At 37.0% G+C, this 24,680-nt stretch overlaps 1 protein-coding gene across 1 annotated transcript in view; it reads left to right on the top strand.

Moving 5' to 3' along the window:
- Positions 1 to 24,680, top strand: part of DNAJC13 (DnaJ heat shock protein family (Hsp40) member C13) — an 84,883-nt gene that overhangs the window by 13,623 nt on the left and 46,580 nt on the right. Inside the window, exons 3-24 of the mRNA XM_067561770.1 lie at positions 671 to 746; positions 1,627 to 1,776; positions 2,471 to 2,512; positions 5,041 to 5,241; positions 6,431 to 6,637; positions 6,733 to 6,828; positions 7,202 to 7,293; positions 8,679 to 8,845; positions 8,953 to 9,032; positions 9,112 to 9,281; positions 11,047 to 11,146; positions 11,529 to 11,636; positions 12,559 to 12,714; positions 13,409 to 13,465; positions 15,274 to 15,395; positions 16,216 to 16,291; positions 17,779 to 17,874; positions 18,086 to 18,229; positions 20,758 to 20,840; positions 22,999 to 23,152; positions 24,098 to 24,201; positions 24,292 to 24,451. Coding sequence (XP_067417871.1) covers positions 671 to 746; positions 1,627 to 1,776; positions 2,471 to 2,512; positions 5,041 to 5,241; positions 6,431 to 6,637; positions 6,733 to 6,828; positions 7,202 to 7,293; positions 8,679 to 8,845; positions 8,953 to 9,032; positions 9,112 to 9,281; positions 11,047 to 11,146; positions 11,529 to 11,636; positions 12,559 to 12,714; positions 13,409 to 13,465; positions 15,274 to 15,395; positions 16,216 to 16,291; positions 17,779 to 17,874; positions 18,086 to 18,229; positions 20,758 to 20,840; positions 22,999 to 23,152; positions 24,098 to 24,201; positions 24,292 to 24,451 — 2,641 coding nt within the window. The remainder of the gene's footprint in view (positions 1 to 670; positions 747 to 1,626; positions 1,777 to 2,470; positions 2,513 to 5,040; positions 5,242 to 6,430; positions 6,638 to 6,732; positions 6,829 to 7,201; positions 7,294 to 8,678; positions 8,846 to 8,952; positions 9,033 to 9,111; positions 9,282 to 11,046; positions 11,147 to 11,528; positions 11,637 to 12,558; positions 12,715 to 13,408; positions 13,466 to 15,273; positions 15,396 to 16,215; positions 16,292 to 17,778; positions 17,875 to 18,085; positions 18,230 to 20,757; positions 20,841 to 22,998; positions 23,153 to 24,097; positions 24,202 to 24,291; positions 24,452 to 24,680) is intronic.

The following is a 24,680-nucleotide window of genomic DNA, read 5'->3' as shown; positions in this document are numbered from 1 at the left end:
AGTCAGCTTTTCTTTGGACCACACAAACAATTAAATTTCTGGTGCAGCTTTTGTACACTTTTTTGGTTGAATTAGATCAATATAGTTCCTTAGAGAAAAGTATTCAAGTAGTTACTTTTATTTAGAAGCTGTGTTACTCTATGCAGAATTGTCTCCACTTATGCTATTTTGAATTTGTAAATACCAGTTCTCCCTCCATTTTTTTCCTTTCTACCTATAGTCATACTGGTGAAAATATCCATTGCAAGTTTTCCCGTGGTATTTTGCACTTCTGAATATTATCCTAACATGTCAGTGCACATTTATTTAAGTTCTGGGGCCTAGATCTTCCTGTGTTTGGTGAGAAGGGAGAGAATGCTACAATAATTTAAATATGCTAAATCTTTTCTTTCTTTTCTGTTTACCAGCCACATTGGAAAAGAGGCACAGACTAAGGGATAAAACTGTACTCTAGACAACTTAATTCTTTATATTGAGAAATAATTTATATTTCATATTTTATATTAAGTCTAGCCTTTTTAATTGTAATGGATAGTGACTATGATTAGGCTTATGTTGGTTCTCTCTTAATAGATAGTGTATTTGCAATAGAATATCTGTACATCGTTTTTCATGAGACTTCAATACTAAAAATACTTTTTAAACTAAATACTTTTTTGGTATGTTTTAGGTATAAGAGAGTCTTTTCAATTGGAACTCATGCCATCACTACATACAATCCGAACACACTAGAAGTTACAAATCAGGTAATTATAAATGTAGTAATAGCTGCCTTGAAAACATTAAGATATCTAATGCAATCTGAATTTATGTTAATACTCTCCTGACTTTTCTTGCCCTCCTCCTCAATATGGAGTGTGGTCAGCTATGTTTTATATAGGGTTCTTTCTTTCAATAAACACCAAGCATAACCAAAAGGGGAATCAGTTCCACTAATTTCACAATTAGCCACTGTGGTGACTTAGCTTGCTCAGTCAAATTTGTTGTTTTATAGGCTAATGAAAAGTGGCTGATGCAATAGCCAATAGTTAAACTATGATTGTGTGTAGCTTGCATAGTGTTTTTTGTTCTGTTACACAACAGAACTAAAATAGTCACTTAGTAAAACAATCTTTCAACTTCCCTTTTATTGCATCCTGTCTCAGGGCTACTTGACTGCTCCAGTGTCCATGAAGGGAATTGCTTCAGAGCAGAGATCTACAGGGTCACAGATTTTACCCTACTTTGCTCTACTCCTCCATCCTTCTTTGCTTGGATCCTCGGGCTTTCTCATTAGGCTTAATGTTAGCTTTTTCTTTAGCTTTGGAATTCTTAGCTACCACTTTCAGCAGAGTGAATGCCTTATGCATTACTGCGCTAAGCCTCATCATCAAACTTGAACACTTAGTCATAAAACAGTTGTGTATGCTGCTTGTTGATGACTCCCATATTTAGTTACTGAATACCTTTTATATTAATCACAAACTAGAGTGTTGGGTTTTGTTATAACCTTAATTGTTATAAACAATTAAGACCTCTTATAAAAAGACTTAAAGTACAAATACACCCTTAAATACCTGTTTCATTACATTTGGATATAAAAGATTCTATGAAATTTATCAGATTATCTTAACTTGTTTACCTTAGTGGCCTTATGGAGATATTTGTAGTATCAGTCCTGTTGGAAAGGGACAAGGAACGGAATTCAGCCTCACCTTTCGAAAGGGGAGTGGAAAGAAGTCTGAAACTCTTAAGTTTTCTACAGAGCATAGAACAGAACTCCTTACAGAAGCACTGGTAAGAAATTACTAGATTGAAGAGCCAAATAACCAGCTAAGATAATCGTTACTGTATTATTGCACTATTATATGTAATAAAAATGTTCCCTTTATATTTTGTGATCAGAAGGAAAGCTGTTAAGCTTACACATCAAAATATATATTAGTATACTTGGCCTACAGTGTTCATTGAAATAACTTGTATATAAGACTCCAATTTACTGAATGTCTTAGAGCAGTGATACTCACTCCTCAGTGGTTCAGGAGCCAAATTAACGATCAACATCATCCAAAAAAATACAGTAGTGTGAATTCATTGTTTCATTTACTGTAGAACTATATAGTTGTATTCTCACCGCAAATAAGTTAAATCCAGTGCAAGTTGATAACTTAATTGGTTAATAACACAGTAAAAGCATCCTGATTGGCTGATATTAAATCAGTATTTTAATTTTGTGCTGTAAAGACCTGCAGGAAACACATTAGAGCCACTTGCAGCTCATGAGCATCAGTCTGAGTATCACTGTTATTCACTAACAGTGAATGTATGCCTATGTAAAATAGAAAGTACACTTTAAATAACTTTTAAATCTTTATCATGTTTTAGACTATGCCAGAAGGATTCAAATAAGAGTCACTCTGGAATAATTAGTACAATAAACTATTTTCTCACTGAAATCAAAGTTATAATTGGTTTTATTCTCTTTTTACAGAGATTCAGAACTGACTTTTCAGAAGGAAAAATCACAGGAAGGGCAAGTATCTGGCCTGTCTGTATTGGACTACTAATCCAATCATTTCATATTTATATGTATTGCATAAACAGACTTAAAGTTTTACATTTCTGGTTGATCGTGTCCCTTTACATTTTAAATAGTTATGGCTACCTACTACATCTAAACCTTAATCTGCCAATTTTGTGGCTTTATTTTTGTCTTATTTTTTTAAATGTTGTGAGGTGAACAATGTGGGAGGACACTCAATACGGAGCAATGAGGTAATATGTACTGATAATTGTACAAACTGGAAACAATAGATTTCTCTGTAACTTTAAGAGTTGCACCCAAGTTTTACTTAAATGGTGTAAACATGGGGGGGGAGACACAAAAAAAACAAAAACCTACAGAAGTGTGGCTCTTTCAAAACTATTATGTTAAAAGGAGATTGAATATTAATTAGAAATCATCGAAATAAAAGTGAAGTTATCATAACACTGTTCAGTGAAGACTGAATGTTTGAAAGTGAACATGTAGTAGTCCATTAAAATTGATACTGCAATTATGTACCTCCAGAGGATTTCACCACCACATTTCTAGTTGCTTTGAAGGGGGGGGGAAATTATTGGTATATAGTGTGACATGTGGAAGCTTTTCCCTATTATCTTCTCAAACAGATTTATGGAGAGAATGTGAAAACTTGCTGAAAACTAACTACTGAATCTTTGTGGTAGATCAACAAATGCATAAATCTCATAAGCTAATACCCATGCCTAGACACTTGGTTTCACATCCACTGATTTTCCTTGAATGCATCTTAATAGGTCTCCTATCTTGATGGCATTTTCCTTATCCTCTGAGTGTCTAAAAGCCTATTACCATTCTGGGGCTACACCACATAGGACTTTTTTGAAGTGATACTTTACAAAACAAATATTCCATAGCACTATTATAGAACAATTGAGATTCTAATGATTGGAATGTGTTGGGGATTCCCTGTCTAAGGGTATGTCCACATTTCAATGTAAACTCAGGGTCTGTGGGATTTAAGTCAACTGACCCATGTTAGGGAACCTGGGCTTAAGCATCTATCTTGTATTTAAACCCTACGTTAAGACTCTCTAACCCATGGTATAACTAGGGTTCTGACATCCACACTGCAATGCGCAGACCCAAGTCAACAAAGTAATCATATCCCAGAGTCCCTAATGCCCCCCTGCAAAATGTTGCCTCAGCCCTATGACCGTGGTGCACTGTGGGAAAACTTTACTGTCTTCCCTGCACACTTCAGGAAGTTTGAACAGACCACCAAACCCATTGCAAACCCCGGAGGCACTCCGATAATGTGCTTGCAGATCCTTCATTAGAAGAGAATAGGTTAATGCTCACCTGAGCTGCTTTTGTTCACCAATGGGAGTTCGCTTCAGTTTTCAAAGAGTGGATTGCAGATTATTGGGATAGAGAGAACTAAGGAAGTTGTCACATGGAATTGTGGGATACTTCTGGATGATTCCCAGGGCCCAGGTCAAGCTGGGCTGCAGCTACGCTGCAAAGCAATAGGGCTCAGACCTTTGGTCCCAGCTGGACTCAAGCTTGAACCCTCCTGCCCTGCAGGATCCTGGGGCCATGAGTCTGAGTGCTGGGTTAGCACAATTTCAGTGTAGCCGCAAGAGGGATTAGGTTTGGGCCTGGACTCAAGCATAGGTTTACGTTGCAGTGTAGACATACCCTAAGTGAACAGCGTGTCAGGACTGGGTTAAGCTTATATCAATTACAGTGTAAAGAATAAAACTTGAAGATCAGGAGGTGAAGATGGCACAGCGTGGTAAGACCTGTCATGGCTTTCAGACTTTTTGGGGAAACTTGCTTCATGATATTAAACGTTTTTTATTGATGTTATACTTTCTAATGGGCAAAAATATTGACTTGAAGTTAAAGGTGCAGCTAGTGGAAAAGTTATTGTGTATCAATATTGAAGTTTCCCTGAACTATTTTGTTTAGCTTGGTGCAAAGTATGAACATTGTTTCTCTTGTACAAGAGCCGGTTACTTAATTGGCTGTACTTTTTTCCTTATCTATCTACACACCGCGTATGCTGTGACTTTTCCTCTTGCTAAAGTGGTAGATATGTAGAGGAAATAGAAAGTACAGTATTTAATTCTTATCTACATTTTTAGCATAGTTATCTGACGGCTACTGCCCTCCTTTCCTCCATGGCTGTTCTGTATCACTTAATCTTTCATTGCTTTTGAACAGTCATATTTAAGAGTCCAAGCTTTAGGACTCCATTCTGCTCCAAGGAGTAGAATGTCATAAGAGAACTATAAATCAAATCGTTTTGGCGAAGTGGAATAACTACTCTGAAGGGCTTAATTGTTAGGAGAGGTAAAAGAAACTGCCAAAATATATACACACTTTCCAAATGTCATGACAGAACTTCTTTTCATGCTAGTTACAACCATTAGCCATCTCAAGTTAAAGAATTGCTGTGTGTAAATGTAGTCCTCAGGAAGAGAAGAAATCTTTTTTGTTGTGTCTGGGCTTAACAACAGTTTCTTCTTTCATAGAGATACAACTGCTATAAGCATCACTGGAGTGACACAAGAAAACCTGTGATTCTGGAAGTAACTCCTGGGGGTTTTGATCAAATTAATCCTGCAACTAATAAAGTCCTGTGTTCCTATGACTACAAAAATATTGAAGGCTTTGCTGATCTCTCTGACTATCAGGGAGGTTTCTCTATACTTTATGGAGGATTTAGTAGATTGGTGAGTACTATAGCAGAACATCATATGCATATGAAGTCATGAGAAGTTTTACAAAAAAGAATAAAAATTGTCTCATTTCCCCTGAAATTCAGATCACTACTATAGCAGATAACAAATGGCTTACAGTTTATTGGGTAGTTTGATACAACGTTCAATATTAGTAGTGTTGCTCTCATATCCTGGGACTAACATGGCTACAACATTGGACCAGCTTCTGTTGGGTGAAAGACAAGCTTTTGATCTTCATGGAGCTTGAAAGCTTCTTTCACCAACAGAAGTTGGTCTAATAAAACATTTAATATGGAATTCTCACTGTGTCTCTTTGAGTACTAACTAGGAGACTGGCTATTGTTTGCATGTGTGTATACTTTCAGTAGGATATCTACTTATCACAGAGTTTTAAAAAATGCTTGTTTCAGGAATTAGTATTAAAGCTAAGTATACTAAAGTACTTTATGGTACTATTTTTTTTCTCAAGCTTTTACTTTTTTCTGTAAATGTGTGCCAATGATACAGGAAGTAGGCATTAGCAATGGTTTTTAAACATGATTCCTAAATCGTATTTTAAAACTGATGAACTTGAATGGAACAAGTTAAAATGGGAGAGGGGGAAAACCCATACTGCAGTGCAGAGTTAAAATAGAAAATCCTAACTTACTGTGAACTACACTGCCAGCAACTAAATAGCCCTGCATTAAACAAGATACCTCTGCAGTAGGAATTACCTTAAACTTAAATACTTCTACATCAGTGCTGACACAATTAAATGTTTTAATTTATTAAAGAGGGAAACACAAGTTAAGCTATTCAGGATGCACTTAATTTCTTATTGTTTGTGTTTTTTTTTAAAAAAAAAAAATTACAAACAGTGGGTATTGGTAAACGTCTGTATTTTTTATAACCATAATAACTAGTCCAAGGTTGTTTCCCCACAGCATTTTGTAACTCTTTATTATCATAGTGTTACCAGGTGTGTGTGGAGGGAGGAGGGAAGTATGCCACTTGTTCAAGTTAACATTTACTAGTAAACGATACTACTAAAAATAAGATTGCCATAGGATCTAACCGAGTCAGCTTTTTGATAGCCTTTAATTATTTCCTTAATAGTTATGAGCTGATTACACCAGTGTTCAGATTCTTATTTTTTTGTGTTAAACTTATCTAAATATCTCTTTCTAAAATTTTGCAGCACATGTTTGCATCTGAGCAAAGAGAAGAAATTATCAAAAGTGCAATAGAACATGCTGGTAATTATATAGGCATCTCCCTCCGAATAAGGAAAGAACCTTTAGAATTTGAGCAATACGTGAGCCTTCGCTTTGGGAAATACAGCAATGATGAATTTATCACATCTTTAGCAGAGTTTGTTGTTCAAAAAATAACACCTAGACATTCGGTAAGGTCTACAAACTTAAATTACATCTTATTTGTTTGAGTTATTAGGTGGCTAAAAAAGAACTCCCCTTTTCTAACATGTTCTCTCTCTCTAAGGAACCTGTGAAGAGAGTATTAGCCCTTACAGAAACTTGTTTAGTAGAGCGGGATCCTGCTACTTATAATATTGTGACACTGAAACCTTTAGGAGAGGTAGGTGATGATCCTGGTTTAGAATCACTAAATTTGACCATTAATATGCAATATTGTGTAGTACTACTGAAACATGAGTTAAAACTGAAGTTCACTCATTAATTCCATTAACTGTGTTCATTCTGTCAGACTCCTTTTTGTAAAGATGCAGAAACCATTCTTGAGATTCATTTAAAAACAAAAATTCTAAAGTTCTGAGTACACTTGCAATTCTCATTTTCTTATTTCTTTGAAACTTGAGTATGTATAAATTGGGAGCAAATATTAGTAACATTGAGAATTGGTTCAACAATTAGCCTTCTAGAGTAGATGTAAGAAGCATTTAAAGCAATTCTCAAGTTTGGTGATCTATTACATGGATTCTTCTTTTTAGGTATTTGCACTGGTATGTGATTGTGAAAATCCACAGCTTTTTACCATTGAATTTATAAAGGGACAAATCCGGAAATATTCTTCAACGGAGAGGTATTTTAAAAGTTTATTGATTACAGATTACTTAAATGGGAAATCAGTTGAATGAGAACTGATCTTATGTAAGATGTGTGAAGTTACAAGTAACACTTTCAAGGGCCAAATTCAGATTCACTTCATTCAAAACCTGCTTTCAACTCTGTGACTTGTCCCCCTAAAGATACCTGTACCACATCAAACAGATGCCACCTACCGTCTCCCCAGCTGTCACTTGCTTCTCACTTAGATTTGTGAACTCCCTGGTGTGCCATATCTGTCTGCTTTCAGTAAATGTGATATTGGGAGAAACCAAAAGGAAAAACATTTGCTTTTCGTGCCCTACACAGATGAACAGTTGTAGAGGGTCAATTAGAAATGTACATTTTGTCCACTTGGTGTCAAGGTAATTAACAAATTTTGAAAAGTTTTGTAGTTAGACATGCTGATCAAACAAACCAGTGTGAGGAAGGAAGTGGATTAGAGAAGGGAGACAATAGTTACAAGCTCTATCTTGAGAAAGGAGTATTGATTGAAAGCTAATATATTAAATCTAGATGTTTAGCTGGTATCCATGTGCCAGTACTGTTTTCTGTCTGGATGAAGTTGGTCTTTTCTCTCCTACGCTCCTACCCCCATTCTGTCTGTCCACCATGCCTGTATGGTTTAAATGCGGCTCAGATGCACCATGTAAAGTAGTGGTACCCAACTTTATTACACAGGAGAGCCAGATAAACTAAGCACAGCGTTGTATGGGCGAAACAGATTCTAAATATTAAGATTTTAAATCACCTGTATTGACTTATATTTTAAGTTCAGCTTGTTTTATATGTATTTAGATAGGTTGTTTCTGTTTACATACGTGGGTAAATCAAAATAATGTAAATATGATGACAAAGCACTAATGAATCAGCTGTTAGTATATATTATGTTGAAGCAGGCCACGGGCCTTATGAAATGTTCTGATGTCCCATGTTTGGCCTTGCGTGCTGTAGGTTGGGCATCTCTGATGTAGAGCAAGATAGCTGTGTGCAGAACATAAAAAGGAAACTAGCATATGCAAAAAACCAATAGCCCAGAAAAATCTTGTCTTGCTGAAATACTACTTTCCCTACCATATCACAGTGTCCCCTACCACTTTACATGTCTCCTTTATTGTTAGTGGAAGAGTTCCACTACAATTTATCATGTTATTGGGTCATATAGTTGTGTATATTTGGTAGGATTGCGTACTTTAAAGGGTGAAAACCATTGATCTATGTGAATTCCAGTAGAAATCTCGGGCAGACATACTTATGGTTCAGTCAATGTGCTCAACTTTGTTCTTATAACAATAATTTTCCAGTTAAGTATCTAAATACATTCACTGGATAATAAGTGCCTAAACATTTTTCTCTTCTCAGAGATTCCCTGTTAGCTAGCTTGCTAGATGGAGTGAGAGCCTCTGGCAATAGAGATGTGTGTGTGAAAATGACGTCCACACACAAAGGCCAGCGCTGGGGATTGCTGAGCATACCTGTGGATGAGGAAGTAGAGAGTCTTCACCTCAGGTTCTTAGCTGCTCCTCCAAGTAAGTTCAACTCTTACTGCAGTTCAAAGTGTGTGCTTTTTTTATAGCGCAATATATAGGCCATTTTAAATATGTAATTTCCCACTACATCTTGTTTCTCATTGCAGATGGTAATTTTGCAGATGCTGTGTTCAGGTTCAATGCTAACATCTCATACAGTGGAGTTCTGCATGCAGTAACACAAGATGTAAGACTTTAATCCTCTGCCCGTCCTCTTACAGTATTGCTAATTTATAAAAGTATTAATGGCTGTTCTCCTTAAATAGGGTCTGTTCTCTGAAAACAAAGAGAAACTGATTAATAATGCCATAACAGCGTTACTGTCTCAAGAGGGGGACATTGTAGCATCTAATGCGGAACTTGAAAGCCAGTTCCAAGCTGTGAGACGACTAGTTGCTTCAAAAGCTGGCTTCCTTGCCTTTACTCAGCTTCCAAAGTAAGTATTGAAAAGATGTGCTTAAGTTGATAGCAGGAAACTGTTCTAAAGGCTTATACTCACCAGTTTCCTTCAAATTTAGAGTCTGAGTTGAGGTTGGGGTCATCCGTAATGGTTGAGGCTTTGAAAAACTTACTTGCAACTGCTAGTTTATGTATGTAAAACTGCATAAGGTTCATGGTAGTGGATCACCTGATAATGTAAACTGCATTTTGCTGACAATTTCTGAATTAGGGGTTCTCTAGTTATCAGCGCTCTAAACTTAATCTTTAATCTTGCCAGTTATGGTTCTGCTTTTTAAATTATAGTGCATGTTAGATATTTATTGGTAGAACACTCAAAACAGATCCTTTTCTTTGAAAGAACAAATACAATGGTTTAATCTTTCTCTTGACACATCAGCTGCAATTACATGTTCCATACATTCCACAGGGGATAAAAAGTTCAGTGACCGTGAAGCTTAGTGTAAAGTCAGTTACACCTTAGATAGCAAATATTGCATTAATTAGAGGAGCAAAAAGAAACGTGAAGGAAGTAGGTATTGAGATGTTGCTCATTGTACCGTGCACTCTACAAATAGGCATGCTCACAGTCGGCTTAAAGACTTAAAATGCAATCTGGAAACTTTTTGATTGACTTTATGAAGAAATAACTTGTGCATGTCTTGGTCACTTTTTCACAATGAGATTACTTTATGAAAATGAAGTCAGTTGAGCCTTCATTGTATATGTTAAGAGCATGTATGTGGCTCTTAAAAGGCCATTGTGAAGAAATTCTATAAATAGAATAAATTGGGCAAGTTAAATTTAAAAAAAAAAAAAGTACACGTATCTAAATTTCTTTAAAAACTGATTTCTCTGTTCTGTGGACATCTATTGTAAACTATGCACTGGTCATGTAAAGCGATGGATAATTTCTTTTGTTGTGATTTTAGTAAATCATATCCATTATAACTACCATTATGTCAAACGTTGAACTCCTGACTTTGGGCTTTTGGACTCGGCTTTCTTTTGGCCATGATGTATGTTTAGTTGTAATGAAAGAAAATTAAAATATTTAGGGAGAGGCAGTCTAAGGGCTTATGTATACGAATAGCTACACCCCAGCTTGGTGCACACTAAGTCTACCTGTACTAGCCTGCTGAGTCCTAACGTTGTCTACACAGCAGCTAGACACCCCACAGCTGGCCTGTGCAAGCTCGCTCAGGCTGCGGGGCTGTTTCATTGCTATGTAGACTTCTGGGCTAGGGCTGGAGCCTAGGCTCTATGACCCTGTGAGGTGGGGGAGGGTCCCAGAGCCTCATGCTCCAGACCAAGCCCGGAAGTCTACACAGTAGTGAAACAGACCTTCAGTCTGGCACACCCAAGTCAGCTGGCACGGGCCAGCTGCAGGTTTCTCTTTGCTGCATACACATATCCTAACTGTCCATGTGGACCCTGCTGTCATGCACTAAAGATTCTGTAGTGCACTTTGATCTATTCTGCTTGAAATGATGATAGATCAAAGTGCACTACAGAATCTTTAGTGCGCAGCAGAAGGGTCTGTGCGGACACTTAGTGTACCGCAGACTAGTGTGAGGTAGATTTATGCCCCAGCTTGCTGCATACTAATTCATATAGATAAGCCCTAAATTCTGTTGTTCCCCTTCTGAATTAGCTACTTAATGGCTATAGATATCAAAAGTTTTTTTAAAAAAAAATCTTGATACACTTTTTAGGTAAGTGCGCTTTGTGTCCATTTTTAATTACCTTTTTTCTCTTGACAGATTTCGGGAACGTCTAGGAGTGAAGGTGGTAAAAGCTCTTAAAAGAAACAATGATGGAGTAACCCATGCTTCTATTGACATGCTTTGTGCTCTCATGTGTGTAAGTATTTAACGCACAACTATGTTACAGAATAGGATATTTCCTGTTTTGAAATGATTAAATGTGTGAATTGCAAGGCACTGAAGATAAGGGTTTGTGTAGAAAGTGTAGTGCATGCATATCTTGCAGGGTGCATACTATTTCAATCTGGGATATCCTATCACATGAGTAGATTGTCAGTTGTCGTGATCATTTAGCAGTAGAAACAGGATTCATTCTCATAACTAGCCTGTTTTTCCTTTGTCATGAGTTCACTGTTAATATTAAATTTTTGGGGGACTATGACTTCATTCAGCTACATCAGAAGACTTGTGCAGATCTTTAAGTTTAGTTCGAAGGCTGAAACATAACTGCATTTGTGAATACATTCTTTATCACATAGCCTATGCATGATGATTATGACTTGAGGCAAGAGCAGCTGAACAAAGCTTCCCTTCTTTCTTCAAAGAAGTTTCTGGAAAACTTACTAGAGAAATTTAATTCTCATGTGGTAAGTCATAGATTAAGGCATAGCTCTCATGAAAAAGTACTGATATTGGTTGAGGGTTTGACAAATCATAGCAAGTCCTTTTAAAGTAAGCTTTTGTGTATATTTGCCATAAGAGAAGTTTGCACTCATGGCTCAAATGCAAAAATATATCTGTAGTTGATACTGAGACTGTATTCAATCAGTTTGTATCTGGGGAGATTAGAGTGAAACTACCCAGTTCACAGAACCTAAGGGCAAATCTGCACCACCCCACAGTTTGGATTAAGGGGATATGCTGTAACTCCTCTATGTGGATTCTGAAGGCGTGAATTTAAAGGTCCTGTGTTACCAACGAGGACTAAATTAGTGCAAACTCAGCACCTTTGAGTTTGCGCCCGCAGCGTCCACACGGAGGAGTTACAGTTGAGCACTTTCAGATGAAGGGGGTTTGAATAGCACCAAATGCAGGGCGGTGTAGACATGCCCTAAGAGGGCTCTCATTCTTGAAATTCATTGTGTTCAGCCTAATATTGGCAGAAAACATTCCTGTTAAACATTTCCTTTCCAACAAAACAAACTCCTGCAAGAAATCTAAAGGGACTACTTAGAAGCTGTAGCTCCTCTGATCTGTAGCTCTCTGGTTTGAGCTCTCTTTAAGAAAAAAGACTTTCAACTCTGTTCAGAGGACTCATGGCTGCTGTGAAGCTTGATTCAATGAATACTTTGTGGGTTTCTCTGGAAACTTTTGTTTTGCCACTCTAAAATGATGGTTTTTTTCTGTATTTGAAATACTGCTATGTTCGCTACAAATAGAATGCAGGTGAGTGGGTGGGGGAAGGGACTGTATTCCTTTGTAGCTCAAGGACAATACTGAAACTCTGTGCAAAGATTTTAAAATTGATTGCTATGTTTAAAATCCTTATACGCTTTATTTAAATTTCAGGATCATGGGACAGGTGCCCTTGTTATTAGTTCACTTCTGGACTTCCTTACATTTGCCCTCTGTGCTCCATATAGTGAGACAACCGAAGGGCAGCAGTTTGATATGTTGTTAGAGATGGTAGCATCTAATGGGAGAACTCTCTTTAAGCTCTTTCAGGTGAGACCTTTTTGTTCACTTACTACTTCGAGTGATACCTATGTGCTAGCAGGAAGAGGAATTTCAAAAACACGCTAGGGATTTTAAAAATGCATGGGCTTTTGGTCACTGTTAACACCTGGGTTGCAAATAGTCTGCAGGGACAATGACGTGGGATTGTTGCTGGAGGATTCTATGTACTGGTACAAGTAATTCAGCATCCACAGAGGCATTTTACCAGTAGAAGAGTGCTGGTAGAGGGGTGCCGGTCTGGGAACAGGTTTAATTTGACCAGCAGAAGCTCAGGGTTTTGTCTGCAGTATTCTTAAAATTGAGTGATGCATGTAAGGTGGTTTTGGCAAATGACAAGATTTGCCTGTAAAACTTTTATAGGGTGGACCAGGCCAGAGAAGAATTGTTCCTATGTCCATTTGCTCATTTCAGTGTTTGAGAGTACTCAAAAAGCTGCCAGTAGTGCTGTTTGCATGACTAATATGGACACTTGTTCATAGGAACAGGTCAGAACTCTTAATTTATTTTAGGGGCTCTGGGCCTGTGCTGCCCAATAACCATAACAATTTGGCAGTTTTTGACCAAAGCTGGATTCAGAACTGCATCCTGGATGAGGCTCAGTTTCTTATCCTTTGAACTCTGTTTCCCCATAAAAATGTAAGTTAGTTTGTGCTGTTGCTAAATTGTAACTAACTCTTTGCAGCACCCTTCAATGGCAATTGTAAAAGGAGCTGGCTTGGTTATGAAGGCAATAATAGAGGTGAGATTTTTTTTTTTTTAAATAACAATTACTTTGGGATAACATGTTGAGAATGTGGCTTTATTTCTCTCCTAAATAAGAAATTGGAATCTGCAGGGTGTCAGTAGTAAAAACCAATTCCAGCTTTTCAGTAGTGAATATTCTCAGACTCTAGGAGAATGAGACATTATTCTGGCTTGTACATCATAATATGACAGACTGACAGTATCCTGAATGAACTTTATTGAACTGAGTTAAATCTTATTGAATTAGGTTTAATACCTTTCAGGTCCGTAGTATTAAAAATGCAATTGTATGTGGTGGTGTCACATTGTATGTACCTTCTTTAGTAGGAAGCAGATGCTAATGTACTTCCTCCATTATCCGACCTTTTAAGTTGCCCCCATGGATGTGCATATATTAGTTCAAACTGAATTCTCCAGGGGTTACTAGACAAAGAAAAGATGTTTTTGATAAATAGCCTGACTTTAAACTGGCTCAGGGCCTTCTTCCTGATCGAGCAAATGGACAGGAGGACCTTTGGTCCGCTGAGGGCCCAGCCCATAGAGAAGGGTTGGAAGGAAGGACTTGGCCTACTGAGACCCATAAGAGTGGGTGCTTGTTCTGAGCTGCAGCTGTGATGTACTTAAAACCACAAAGAAACCCCTTGGGTTGGGTGTTGAAGAACTGCTTCTGCCAGAGCCCATGTTAGGGTTGGGGTAGTCTCTGGTAAGCTTATTAGCATGAGTAGGTTTTTAATGTGTTCTCTGATGCTTTTATCTTAGGAATAAAATAACTTGCATAAAAAAAAGCTGTTTGGTAACTTTAACTGTTGACCATCACTCTGTCAGTCTCTGAATGCAAGCAGGTGTGCCTGGGCAGCCTGCCTCTGCTGGAAATACTAGTGAAGGCAGGGGATTGTGCATCCTGGAAATAGCCCAGTCAGAAGGGAGTGAGATGCAGGTATCCACCCAAGAAATGCAACTGTCGGGGAGCTGGAAGTCTGAGAGTGGGTGGAAGCCTGAAGCCTGGTCTACACTGCTGTCAGCATTGATGGGAGGATATGCAAGCTACATACTGAAACTTGCCTATCTCCTGTCAACTTACTAACTTTCACTTACCACGGCATCTTCACTGCGCTGCATAGACAGGAAACACCCTCTGGTTGACGCAGCATTACTCTTCTTGCGGGGGTGGATTAACTGCGTTGGCCGGAGAGCACTTCCAGGATCGATTGAGCAGGTCTCCACTGCCTGCTCAATCGATCCTGCTGCATCCTGCTGTGGAGCCCGATGCAGTGCCTTCAATGTATTACCCTGATAGTAAGTGTCCTTGCTGGACTACTATGGGTGCCCTGAACTGTGACACACAGCACTATTAACTAAGTTTAAATTGCAGACTTTTTAACTGATGATGGTACATAAGTCAAATAATCCAGCTTGTCTTTCAGATCCCAGGTTAAGTTTGCGGGGATGACTGCTGAGGGACACAACATCTCTGATTCTAAACTAAGCAAATTTGGTGTTACTCTAAAAATGCCATTTTTTAGGTTATAATGGCAATTTAAACTAATGTCTTAAAGCAGATTGGAAAGTTTTCTGTTCTTTTTACTTTACTGTAGTTAGAACCTCCTGAGCCCTGCTGCAGCTGAGAAATCACTCTTTAAAGCTATGTAGGTGCCCTGAATAGAAGTGCAAACATTAACTATTCAGAATTACTCACTGAAATGAGTCAAATGGTCAAAATAGTTTGTAATGAATATTTTAGACTAAAGAGAACTGCTCAATTAAGATTCTCTCCATAGTAATCATTTTTCCCTGTTTCCAAAGGAAGGAGATAAAGAAATTGCTACCAAAATGCAAGATCTTGCCCTCAGTGAAGGTGCCTTACCTCGTCATTTGCGTACTGCTATGTTTACAATGAGCGCAGATCAAAGAATGCTTACAAATAGGTAAGCCAAGTTTTATTTTATATTAATATGGTGGTTAATACTTGGTTGCATTATTCATGCGTGAATGCTGAAAAGGGGAAAGGTCCCATTCTTGTTCTAGAATAACCCTCATTCTTCATTTTAAAGCTTAATTTGTATATTGAATGAAACAAGCGAGGTACTCCATTATGACTGGGTGTAGTGTTACATTTTCTTTACATTTTATCTGCTCTGCCTCGTGGTACTTTAGATGTGACAGTACAAAAAGTAAAGTTTCATAAACAAGATTTCACAACTCACTTCTCTTGAGTTCCTCATATAATCCAGTTTTGAAGTGATATGTGGCCTTAATGATCAAAGTGGCATAATTTTCCTTGCTTATTATGTAAACTTAAATATCCAATTGGATATTGAAACTTTCTTTTGGGAATTTATGGAGCAATCTTTCCCTAGTACTCTGCCTTGGGAGGGCCTTCCTCTGTTTGTTCAGATACATGCTCTGTTTGTGAAAACTATACTTTTATCATTGTCTCCAAGTATAACTTTGGGCTTGTCTATATGGCACAGGCAAAATGCACCAGAAGGGTGCAATTTATAAAGCTTTCCAATGTGTTGCTCTCTATCTGCTCCATGTAGACCCTGCTGGTGCGCTTTAAAAGATACCTAGTTTGCATTAATGTACCTTTTTATTCTCACCCTTGTGAACAAAGGGCATCTTGAGTGTTGGATGTGCTGACAGAATGTAAGCTATTTTATAAGGTGGCACTGAACTCTCAGTAATTTAAACTACTGTTTGAGCTAAGACAACAGTAAAAATTTCTCAATGTCTTCATTTTTTCAGACAGCTAAGTAGACATTTAGTGGGCCTTTGGACAGCTGAAAATGCAACTGCTATGAGCTTGTTGAAACGTATTTTGGTAAGTGAGTGACAGACTACTCCTTTTTAAGCATCACTTCTAAACGGGAGCTGCTGGCTCCTTCTCTTGAAATAAGGGGACAAATGAGAGAACAAAGCAAACCTAGTCATTGTAGCTATCTTAACTAAAGAATGTGGAAGGCAGAAGTGAGACTGTAGCTGTGTAGATGGAGAGAAGACTCTCTAGGGATAAAACTATTTTTTTAAAAAATTGAGACAGAAAATGGAACACAATGTAGGTAAGGAATGGATGGAGAGAATACAAACACTCAAAACCAGTTGGAAAAAGACAGTGATCTAGAACAGAAAAAAAAATGGAGTGCAGCCAGTAAGGGGGAAAGCTCTAATGAGAGCACAGGAGACCTAGTAAATCATACTTTTTAAAAGATTGGCAATGCTTCAATTACACTTTTTTAATTTAAACAGAACTTTGTTTTATGTTCAAAGGATTGGCTTTTGGGGGAGGGAAAGTTATGATAGCCATTGTTCATCTGGCTAGTATTTTAATCAAAGGAAAATTTCCCAACTCTTGGATGATAGGTGGATCTAGTAGCTATGCCTATAGCTATACAATTGTTGTTCATAGCTTAAGGCATTGCTGGAAGGCAGTTAAACACTACAGTGATATTTTATAAGAATTTCTATAAAATAGTTACGGTTGACTTGCTCTCTTTGCATTATTGAACTCCATTTTCAGTTGCTTATGATTTTGTCTAACTTCATCCATTCTGGCTGGTATTTCCCATGCTGGGTCTCTATTTGAGGTTGAATTTTTTTTAAAGAACATTTCAGTTAAAACAGTTAAACAAGGTAAAGAAATACATGAGTTTTCCCTCAGGTTAAATACTTGCAACCATCACTGACAAGTTTTAGCATCTCCATGTTTCTGGGAAGGGACTCAAAATTTGACATAGGGATTGCTCTGCGGCCAGGGATGTCACTTGCTGTCTCCATAAAAATTGGCCCAAATTTGGTGGTTATAAGCCTCTGGAAAAATCTTACTGGAACTCTGTGGCATGAGTAGGGAGAGAATCCAGTGCTTCAAGTTAGCGTCTAACTGCATTAATCATAAAACCATCCTGTCTCTTCCTGCAGTCTCCTGCCTCATTCACTACACAACTTCCAGCTTCTTTAACAAATGGGGCAAGGGTCCTATGGACAACATTCTGCTCTCTATGCAACCCTGATTAATTTATTTAGTAAAGTCCATACTGTACCCTGAATGAGGCAGGGGGAAATTAGTCTTTAATTATACTACCTGAATGTATATTCACAAGAGGGCCAAATTAATGTTGCCTGTGCAACCTTAATGCTAGCATTTCGTAACTAAAGTGTTCGACAAGTGTGTGGCACCATTTCCATTCTTTTAATGTACAGGGTTTGTATGTGAGATACCTACACAATGCGCTTATGCCAGTAAGTATTCTCACTTACTCTTGGATTCAGAGATCTGTTTCGGAATATAAATTATTTCTTTTGTGGTTTTAGCCACCGGGTTTGCTGGCATACCTGGACAGTGCTGATTCTGTTCCTGAGAGGGATGCTGACCGGATGCATATTAGAGATAACTTAAAAATTGCAACTGTAAGTAGACAATTGTATTTATCTAAAAAGAATGGTGAACTTAAAATGACTGATTCTCTATTCAGCTGTGTAACTTGTTCTATGTACAGTTCTTACTGTCATTCTAAATGGGGGAGGGGGAACAGCTGTAAAATATTGATGTTCATCTGCTCCAAAATATACTTATTAATAGAAATTTAATCACAAGTTACTCATAGGCTTTGTTCCACAGGACCAGTATGGCAAGTTTAATAAAGTGCCAGAGTGGCAGAGACTGGCTGGAAAAGCTGCTAAAGAAGTAGAAAAATTTGCCAAAGAGAAAGTAGATCTGGTTTTGATGCATTGGAGGGACAGAATGGGCATTGCTCAAAAAGAGGTAAAAACACCAAAGGAAAGCTTATACTTTTTTATTCTCAGATTGTTCTCAAGTCACTAGTTACCATATTGTTTAAACACTGGGGTTTTTCCATGACTAATGCAGTGTAACTGGTAGGTTTTAGCCATGGTTGATTTCAAGGACAATGGTGGAAATCCTGGCTCTTGGCTTTAACTGTGAATCTACTTAAAATACTGTTATGAAACATTAATTCTTCGTTTCCATGTTTACAAATTTTTGCCTTTTTTTATTTTAAGCTAGAAATTTGAATGATTGTAATGAATGGGTTGAAGTGGGAGAGAAGGGCATATTAATATCTTGCAGACAACTCATTTTGTCATGCACGCATTTCCAACTTGCATAACCTCCTCTTTTTTGCTTAAACGAATTACCTAGGGAACTGGACTGTAACTGGATTCTTTTGTACCCTTCTGGGTATGAGCATCTTACAGAACTTAGAGCAGCAGAAATCCTTAAGAGGCTGCTGCAGAAACAGCCTTTTAAACAGTAATGTGGTAGAAAAATATTCAAGGATTTTCAATGTGTATTGAGGTATTTATTAATTTGGTATACTTATTCATCAGTATCACTGTATTTCATTTAGCTTTATATCTGTTTGGAGAAATAGAACACTGCATTGAATAGGTAGACTTAAACTTTCAGTATTGGAATTTCTTGATAGTAATGGCAGCTGTTTACCTTAAGGTCACCTGGCTCTTGTTGTCTAGTCTGTCCCTCCTCCACAGTACTTAAATTGTTTAAGATGGCTTAGGTCTGAGTGTTCAGCAGCTATATTCTTACCCTATTTTCCTTGTTGAGAAAAGTGAAGGATGTCGTGAGGATCCACTCTAACTTTTCCTTGCATTTATTTCATGCTCTGTTATTCCTCCCCTTCCCCTGTCCCTCCTGTGTTCTTTTGTGATTATAAAGGTCTGTTGATATGACTTTACCCCTTTTTTTTTCTTGCTCTTATAATTCCAATTGTTTTTCTCTGGACTTTCTTGTTGACTTTTTTGGTTTTCTCACTACTGAGTTTGGCATTCTATTGTGAACATCCTCTCATTGAAATTTAAATGGTCTAATCTCTAAAGTTTCAGTTCTTCATATAGAAGTTTGTCACTTTCACTTTGCTGCCTATACTTAAAAAAGTAAGGTAATTGCAGCATACCACATTCTCCTGATGTCTGATCTAACTAAAGTCTTAAAGTAAAACACAAATAACACAATTTAGAAAAGTAAGAAATTACGTGGGTCCTGAGGCACGTTTACTCTCATTTAATGTTAACAAATTTTAGACAGAAATAGGCCAAAAATATTCTTCATGGGATAGAGTGAAAATTAGGTCAAAATTCAACTATAGATAGACATATGGATGTTTTGTTTTTTATTTTAGCTGAATTTCTCAGTAAAATCTATTTCCATGAGCTTTATATTGTGAACTTTCCAAGTATGGACACTTAAGCTTTTCCTTACTGTCTGATTTACCTGGGAAAGATAAACCATTAATACACAATAGGTAACAGACATGGCTCTGTAAACCAAAATTCTGAGCTGTCTTTCACTTTCAATGTTCAAATGAATAAAAAGAGATTACATTTGAAAGGATTTGTTGTGGTAACATTAGTTTATAAAATGTTACAGCCACTAAAATATTTTGTTTTATTTTGTTTAAATACTCCTTTTTTCTTTCTACTTTCCAATCACAATCAGGACAGAAACAATATGGTGAGTCTGTGTACTACTTTTGTGGCTTATGTTGCATTAAACTCTGTCTGGCATGTGGTGTCTTATCTAGTAGTGCATTTTAGATTTTTTTTATTTCTATTTTTTTTTTTTTTTGATCGAACAATTTTTCAATGGCCAAGTTAGGTCTGTGACTTATTTTTTTCCCTTGAGCTGCTACAGATTCTTTACTTCTGAACAAAAATGTAGCCTTTTGTGTTCTCCAGCTTCATGGCTGTCAGTCTTACTGTGGGTATTCTGACTCCTGAAAGATTGGTATGGTTCTGCTTCCCAGTCACTTTTTGGCTTGGCGCAGAAGTGTTTTCTTGCATGTTAGTGTATGCATGTAACACAGTATATTTAAATACAGGATTATCCAGCAGTTATTGCTTATTCTCTATTTTAGCGTGCATATGGTGATGGGCTTTTTTATTTTTTTAACAAATTGAAGGGTAATTGCATATGATAAAAGTTAGTACATGGCTGCACATTTCCCTGGCATGATTTGATGACTCTTATTAGTAATTTAGTATTAATATAGTGCAAGTCACCAACTAAAGATTTCACTTCTGTTTCATTGTCACAATTTGTGAAATAATGAGTAGAAAACTGCATCACTAGTAAGAGTTCTCTTGGAAAGCAGAGATCTCTCAGGAACTACTAATCAAATCAAAGCTTAATTTTCATTTTCAAAGTAACACTGGAAACCCACTTTTATAAGAACATGTGCTGAAGTGAAATTATCCAGGTATCTGCTATTGCTAATTGTCCTAGTGCTAAAATTAGCATCCCTTTTCTATTTTCAGAACATTAATCAAAAGCCAGTAATACTAAGGAAAAGAAGGCAAAGAATAAAAATAGAAGCAAACTGGGATCTCTTCTATTACAGGTAAATATTTGGAATAGATGTGCTGTGCTTCTTAAAATAGCCATGTATTAAATGTAGTTCATCTGGTTGGGTTAATGCATCATGGCTTTTGACTTGACAAATATAGAAGCCCTCACTTAAAGCTACAGCTATAAAATAGTTTAAATAGTACAACCTGAAATACTTGATATGAACATTAGCAAATAAAATGTATCGATCATAAAACACTCAAACACATTAGGGGAATTCTTTAGTCTGCCTTCGGAATACACATAGTCAGCCCTAACCTCTTTCTCTTGCTTTTGACCTCACATAAACAATTAAAATTGTACAATTTTGCAAAGTTTATAAGGTAACTTTTCACTCATAGACCAGCTTAATGTTTCAGTGGGATTCCGTAGGTGGCTATTAAATGACCAGTAATATATACCAGGATGTCTTTTGAAGCAGAAGATAACAATCTAACTTTCAAGGGAGCTGAAAGAGAAAGCAAGACTTTTTTTATTATGCTGAGCCTCCTAATCCTCTTTGGATGTCTTCTGCATGTTATGCTAAAGTGGCTTGAAATTCAATACATTTTAAAGTCACATCATGAAATACTAAACAGGATGCAAATGTATATATTTTCATCATTCATGTAACCATAGAAACTTAAGATGCGTACAAACAAGGATGTACTACTGATAGTGTGTATATAAAGATAGAAATGTTAACATTGTTAGTGGTGGCTGCATCCTGTAAACTGCTTATAACAGGAAAAGCGAAGTTTAGGTTATGACAGCTGAACTCAGAGAAATCCATCACTGTTGGACCCTGAGTATTGGGGAACAAAAAGAGCCTACAGGGTCGGGGCGGGGGCAAGCACGTCTTGATAGCCAAAAGAAATTCAGTATCCTTAGTCCCCAGTCATATAACTATGAGCAATCCCATTGAAGTACATGAGACTACTTGTGTGGATAAAGTTAGAGGTGTCTAAGCATTTGTAGAATAGGGGTCTGCCTTTGCAAGAGGAAACACTACACCATGTCCAAGAAGCTGGCTTGGAGTACTTCACAGGAACGAGGAATAATGAAAGCTGACTTTCACTACATTCAGTGGTGAGCTTATATGACAATTTCAACTTTGAAAGTTCAGCAAACTTTAAAAGTACAAATAACTCCCAAAAGGTAGTGTCTGATATGTCTAAATATTACAGATGAAAGGTGATTCGTAGGCTCTCTAAGCCTTGAAACTTAGAAAGTTAAGTACTACTCTAAACCAGTCCTCAGACACCAGTGCAGCTTTGTAATTGGAGATCATTTCAAATCACTACCATGTGATCTCTGGTTCTATTTTGTGGCACATTAACTTTTTGCTTACCTGCATGTGTATCTGGTACATCGCCACACTTGTTAATCTTACGATTGCAAAATTCACAGGTAAACTGCAGCCCATGATGAATAGCTTGACAGTTATGCTTTGAGACTGACTTGTTCAACATATTTTTATATCTGCTTCTAAACCTTTCATATAAGCCTTGTCAAGTGTAAGCCATAACTGTAGCATGTTTCCCTTTTACCATTTATACTGTCAGTTGTACAAACAAGTCTCAAGAGGTGGATTGCATTTCAGAGTACTAATATGGTTAATGCTTTTGAAAAGTAGGGTAGATCTATTTCAAGAATATTATTTTTGTTGATGGAAGTGGCTTCTGGCTTTATTTTAAAGTAAAGTAGGTCTTATCTGATGCTCATCAGACACTAAGGATATGTCTACACGGGGGGGGGGGGAACCCGCAGCTGGTCCCTGCAGTGTGGGAAGGTTCCAGAACTTAGGCTCCATCCCAAGCCCAGAAGTCTACTCAGTAATGAAACAGCCCTGTAGCCTGAGCCCCGTGAGCCTGCATCAACTGGCATGGGCCAGCTGTGAGTTTTTTTTTTTTGGTCTGCACAGACGTACCCTTAGATTAATAACAAAGTGGGTGTATTGAGAAAGTTGGTACTGTAATATCAAAATGATTTAAACTCAAGTGAGACTGTTTTGTACAAATCAATGAATTCATAAAGAAGGGAATAGATTTACCATCTTATTTTTGAAGTATAGTACACTCTCTATGTATGGCAGGGTATGTGCATTTTAATCTGTCTTTATCAACATAAAACAGTTGAAAAATGTTTTACTAGCCATGCTTTCTCTCTAGATTTCTTCAAGATCATGCTAGGTCAAATTTGATTTGGAACTTCAGAACACGGGAAGAGCTGAGAGATACCCTTGAATCTGAAATGAGGGCATTCAATATTGACAGAGAACTTGGTAGTGCTAATGTCATCTCATGGAACCATCATGAGTTTGAAGTAAACTTTTCTAATATGTCTTATTTAAGTGACCTTTGTTTTTTTCATAATTCACTAATATTGTAGTCTGTGTCCTCATGCATCAGCTATTTTCTGTAACGTTCTAAATGAGTTTTATACACAACCATTGTCAGTAAATGATTGGGCAGAGTATATAAACTCAATATCATGAAGAAAGCAGGCACCTCGTTGGTGTAGTACTGACTTTTTTTTTTTTTTTTTTTTTTTTTAAATTAACTGTATGCAGGCCATGCAGATCAGTGAGGGGTACAGAGCTGAACTTTAATCTTGGAACCACATTAAATCATGTTCAAGTAAAATCACATAATTGCTCCTGCTATTTTACTGTTGCCTCTAGGCTTTGCAACACCTATTTGACTTGTTTAAATGTTAGCTGTTACAACGCTGTACTATATTCATTACTGTAGAGATCACTGTACTAGATTGTTTAAACAATGTACTTAAAGGTGTGCAATACAGTACTTCAGTTTTAGGTAAAAACTTCTTGTTAAAATACATTGTGTATTAGAATTCCCTATAGATTTCCAGAGGCTTTGTGCCACTTACAGTATTATGGCTGTTTGGGAACAAGGTGGATAGCTGTTCTTTAGAATATCAGTTTCTAGTAATTATCCATGTTCAAAGAAGTAACTTTTCAGTCTTAGATGTCTAGGTTAGTAAAATGAAAATTGAACTGTTAATTAATATAAATCTTATTTAATCAAAAGTTGCTTATTAAATCTTACTACCTATTGCAGGAGAAAGAGCTCCTTCAAAAAAACAAACAAAATCCTTATTACTGATTGTGTTGATTCAAACAAGTATTGTTATAAAGCCATGAAATAAAGTAAAATATAGATTGCATGTGACAGCTTACTAAAACCTCAACTTTACATTCATAATCTGAAGTAACAAATTGTTTGCATATATATGTTTCAATTATAGGTTAAATATGAGTGCCTTTCAGAGGAAATAAAAATAGGGGATTATTACCTGAGATTATTGTTGGAGGAAGATGAAACTGAAGAGAGTGGAGCAATCAAAAAATCGTGAGCCACTGTTCAGCTATGTCTGTCTTACTTATTTTTTCTGAGATTTAATGCTTGTTCCTCCACTGTGAACTTCTTTTGGTTTTGCAGGTATGAATTTTTCAATGAACTTTATCACCGGTTCTTGCTCACCCCTAAAGTGAACATGAAATGTTTATGTCTACAAGCACTGGCCATTGTTTATGGAAGATGTTATGAAGAAATAGGACCATTTAGTGACACTAAATATATTGTTGGGATGTTGGAAAGGGTGAGTTTTTTTTGTTTTTTTGGTTTTTTTTGTTTGGCTGGGTTTTTTTAGATAAAAATAAATTTTCATGTGGTGACATGGAATACCTTAGTCATTGATACGCTGCTATCCAGTTTAGATTTTGATATTGCAGACTTAGCTTAAAGTTTCATTTGGAAGTTACGGTACTGCTGGATTGAGTCATTTTTAGTCAATTTCTCTCCTCCTTTAACTCAATCTTAATTGATAC

Source organism: Emydura macquarii, unplaced genomic scaffold, assembly GCF_026122565.2.
Source record: "Emydura macquarii macquarii isolate MOO-44397 ecotype Brisbane River unplaced genomic scaffold, CSIRO-AGI_Emac_v2 contig_2422, whole genome shotgun sequence".
NCBI classification, from domain to species: domain Eukaryota; kingdom Metazoa; phylum Chordata; order Testudines; family Chelidae; genus Emydura; species Emydura macquarii.
Note: the sequence above shows the minus strand (reverse complement) of the source record. Positions and strands in the feature narration are given on the sequence as shown.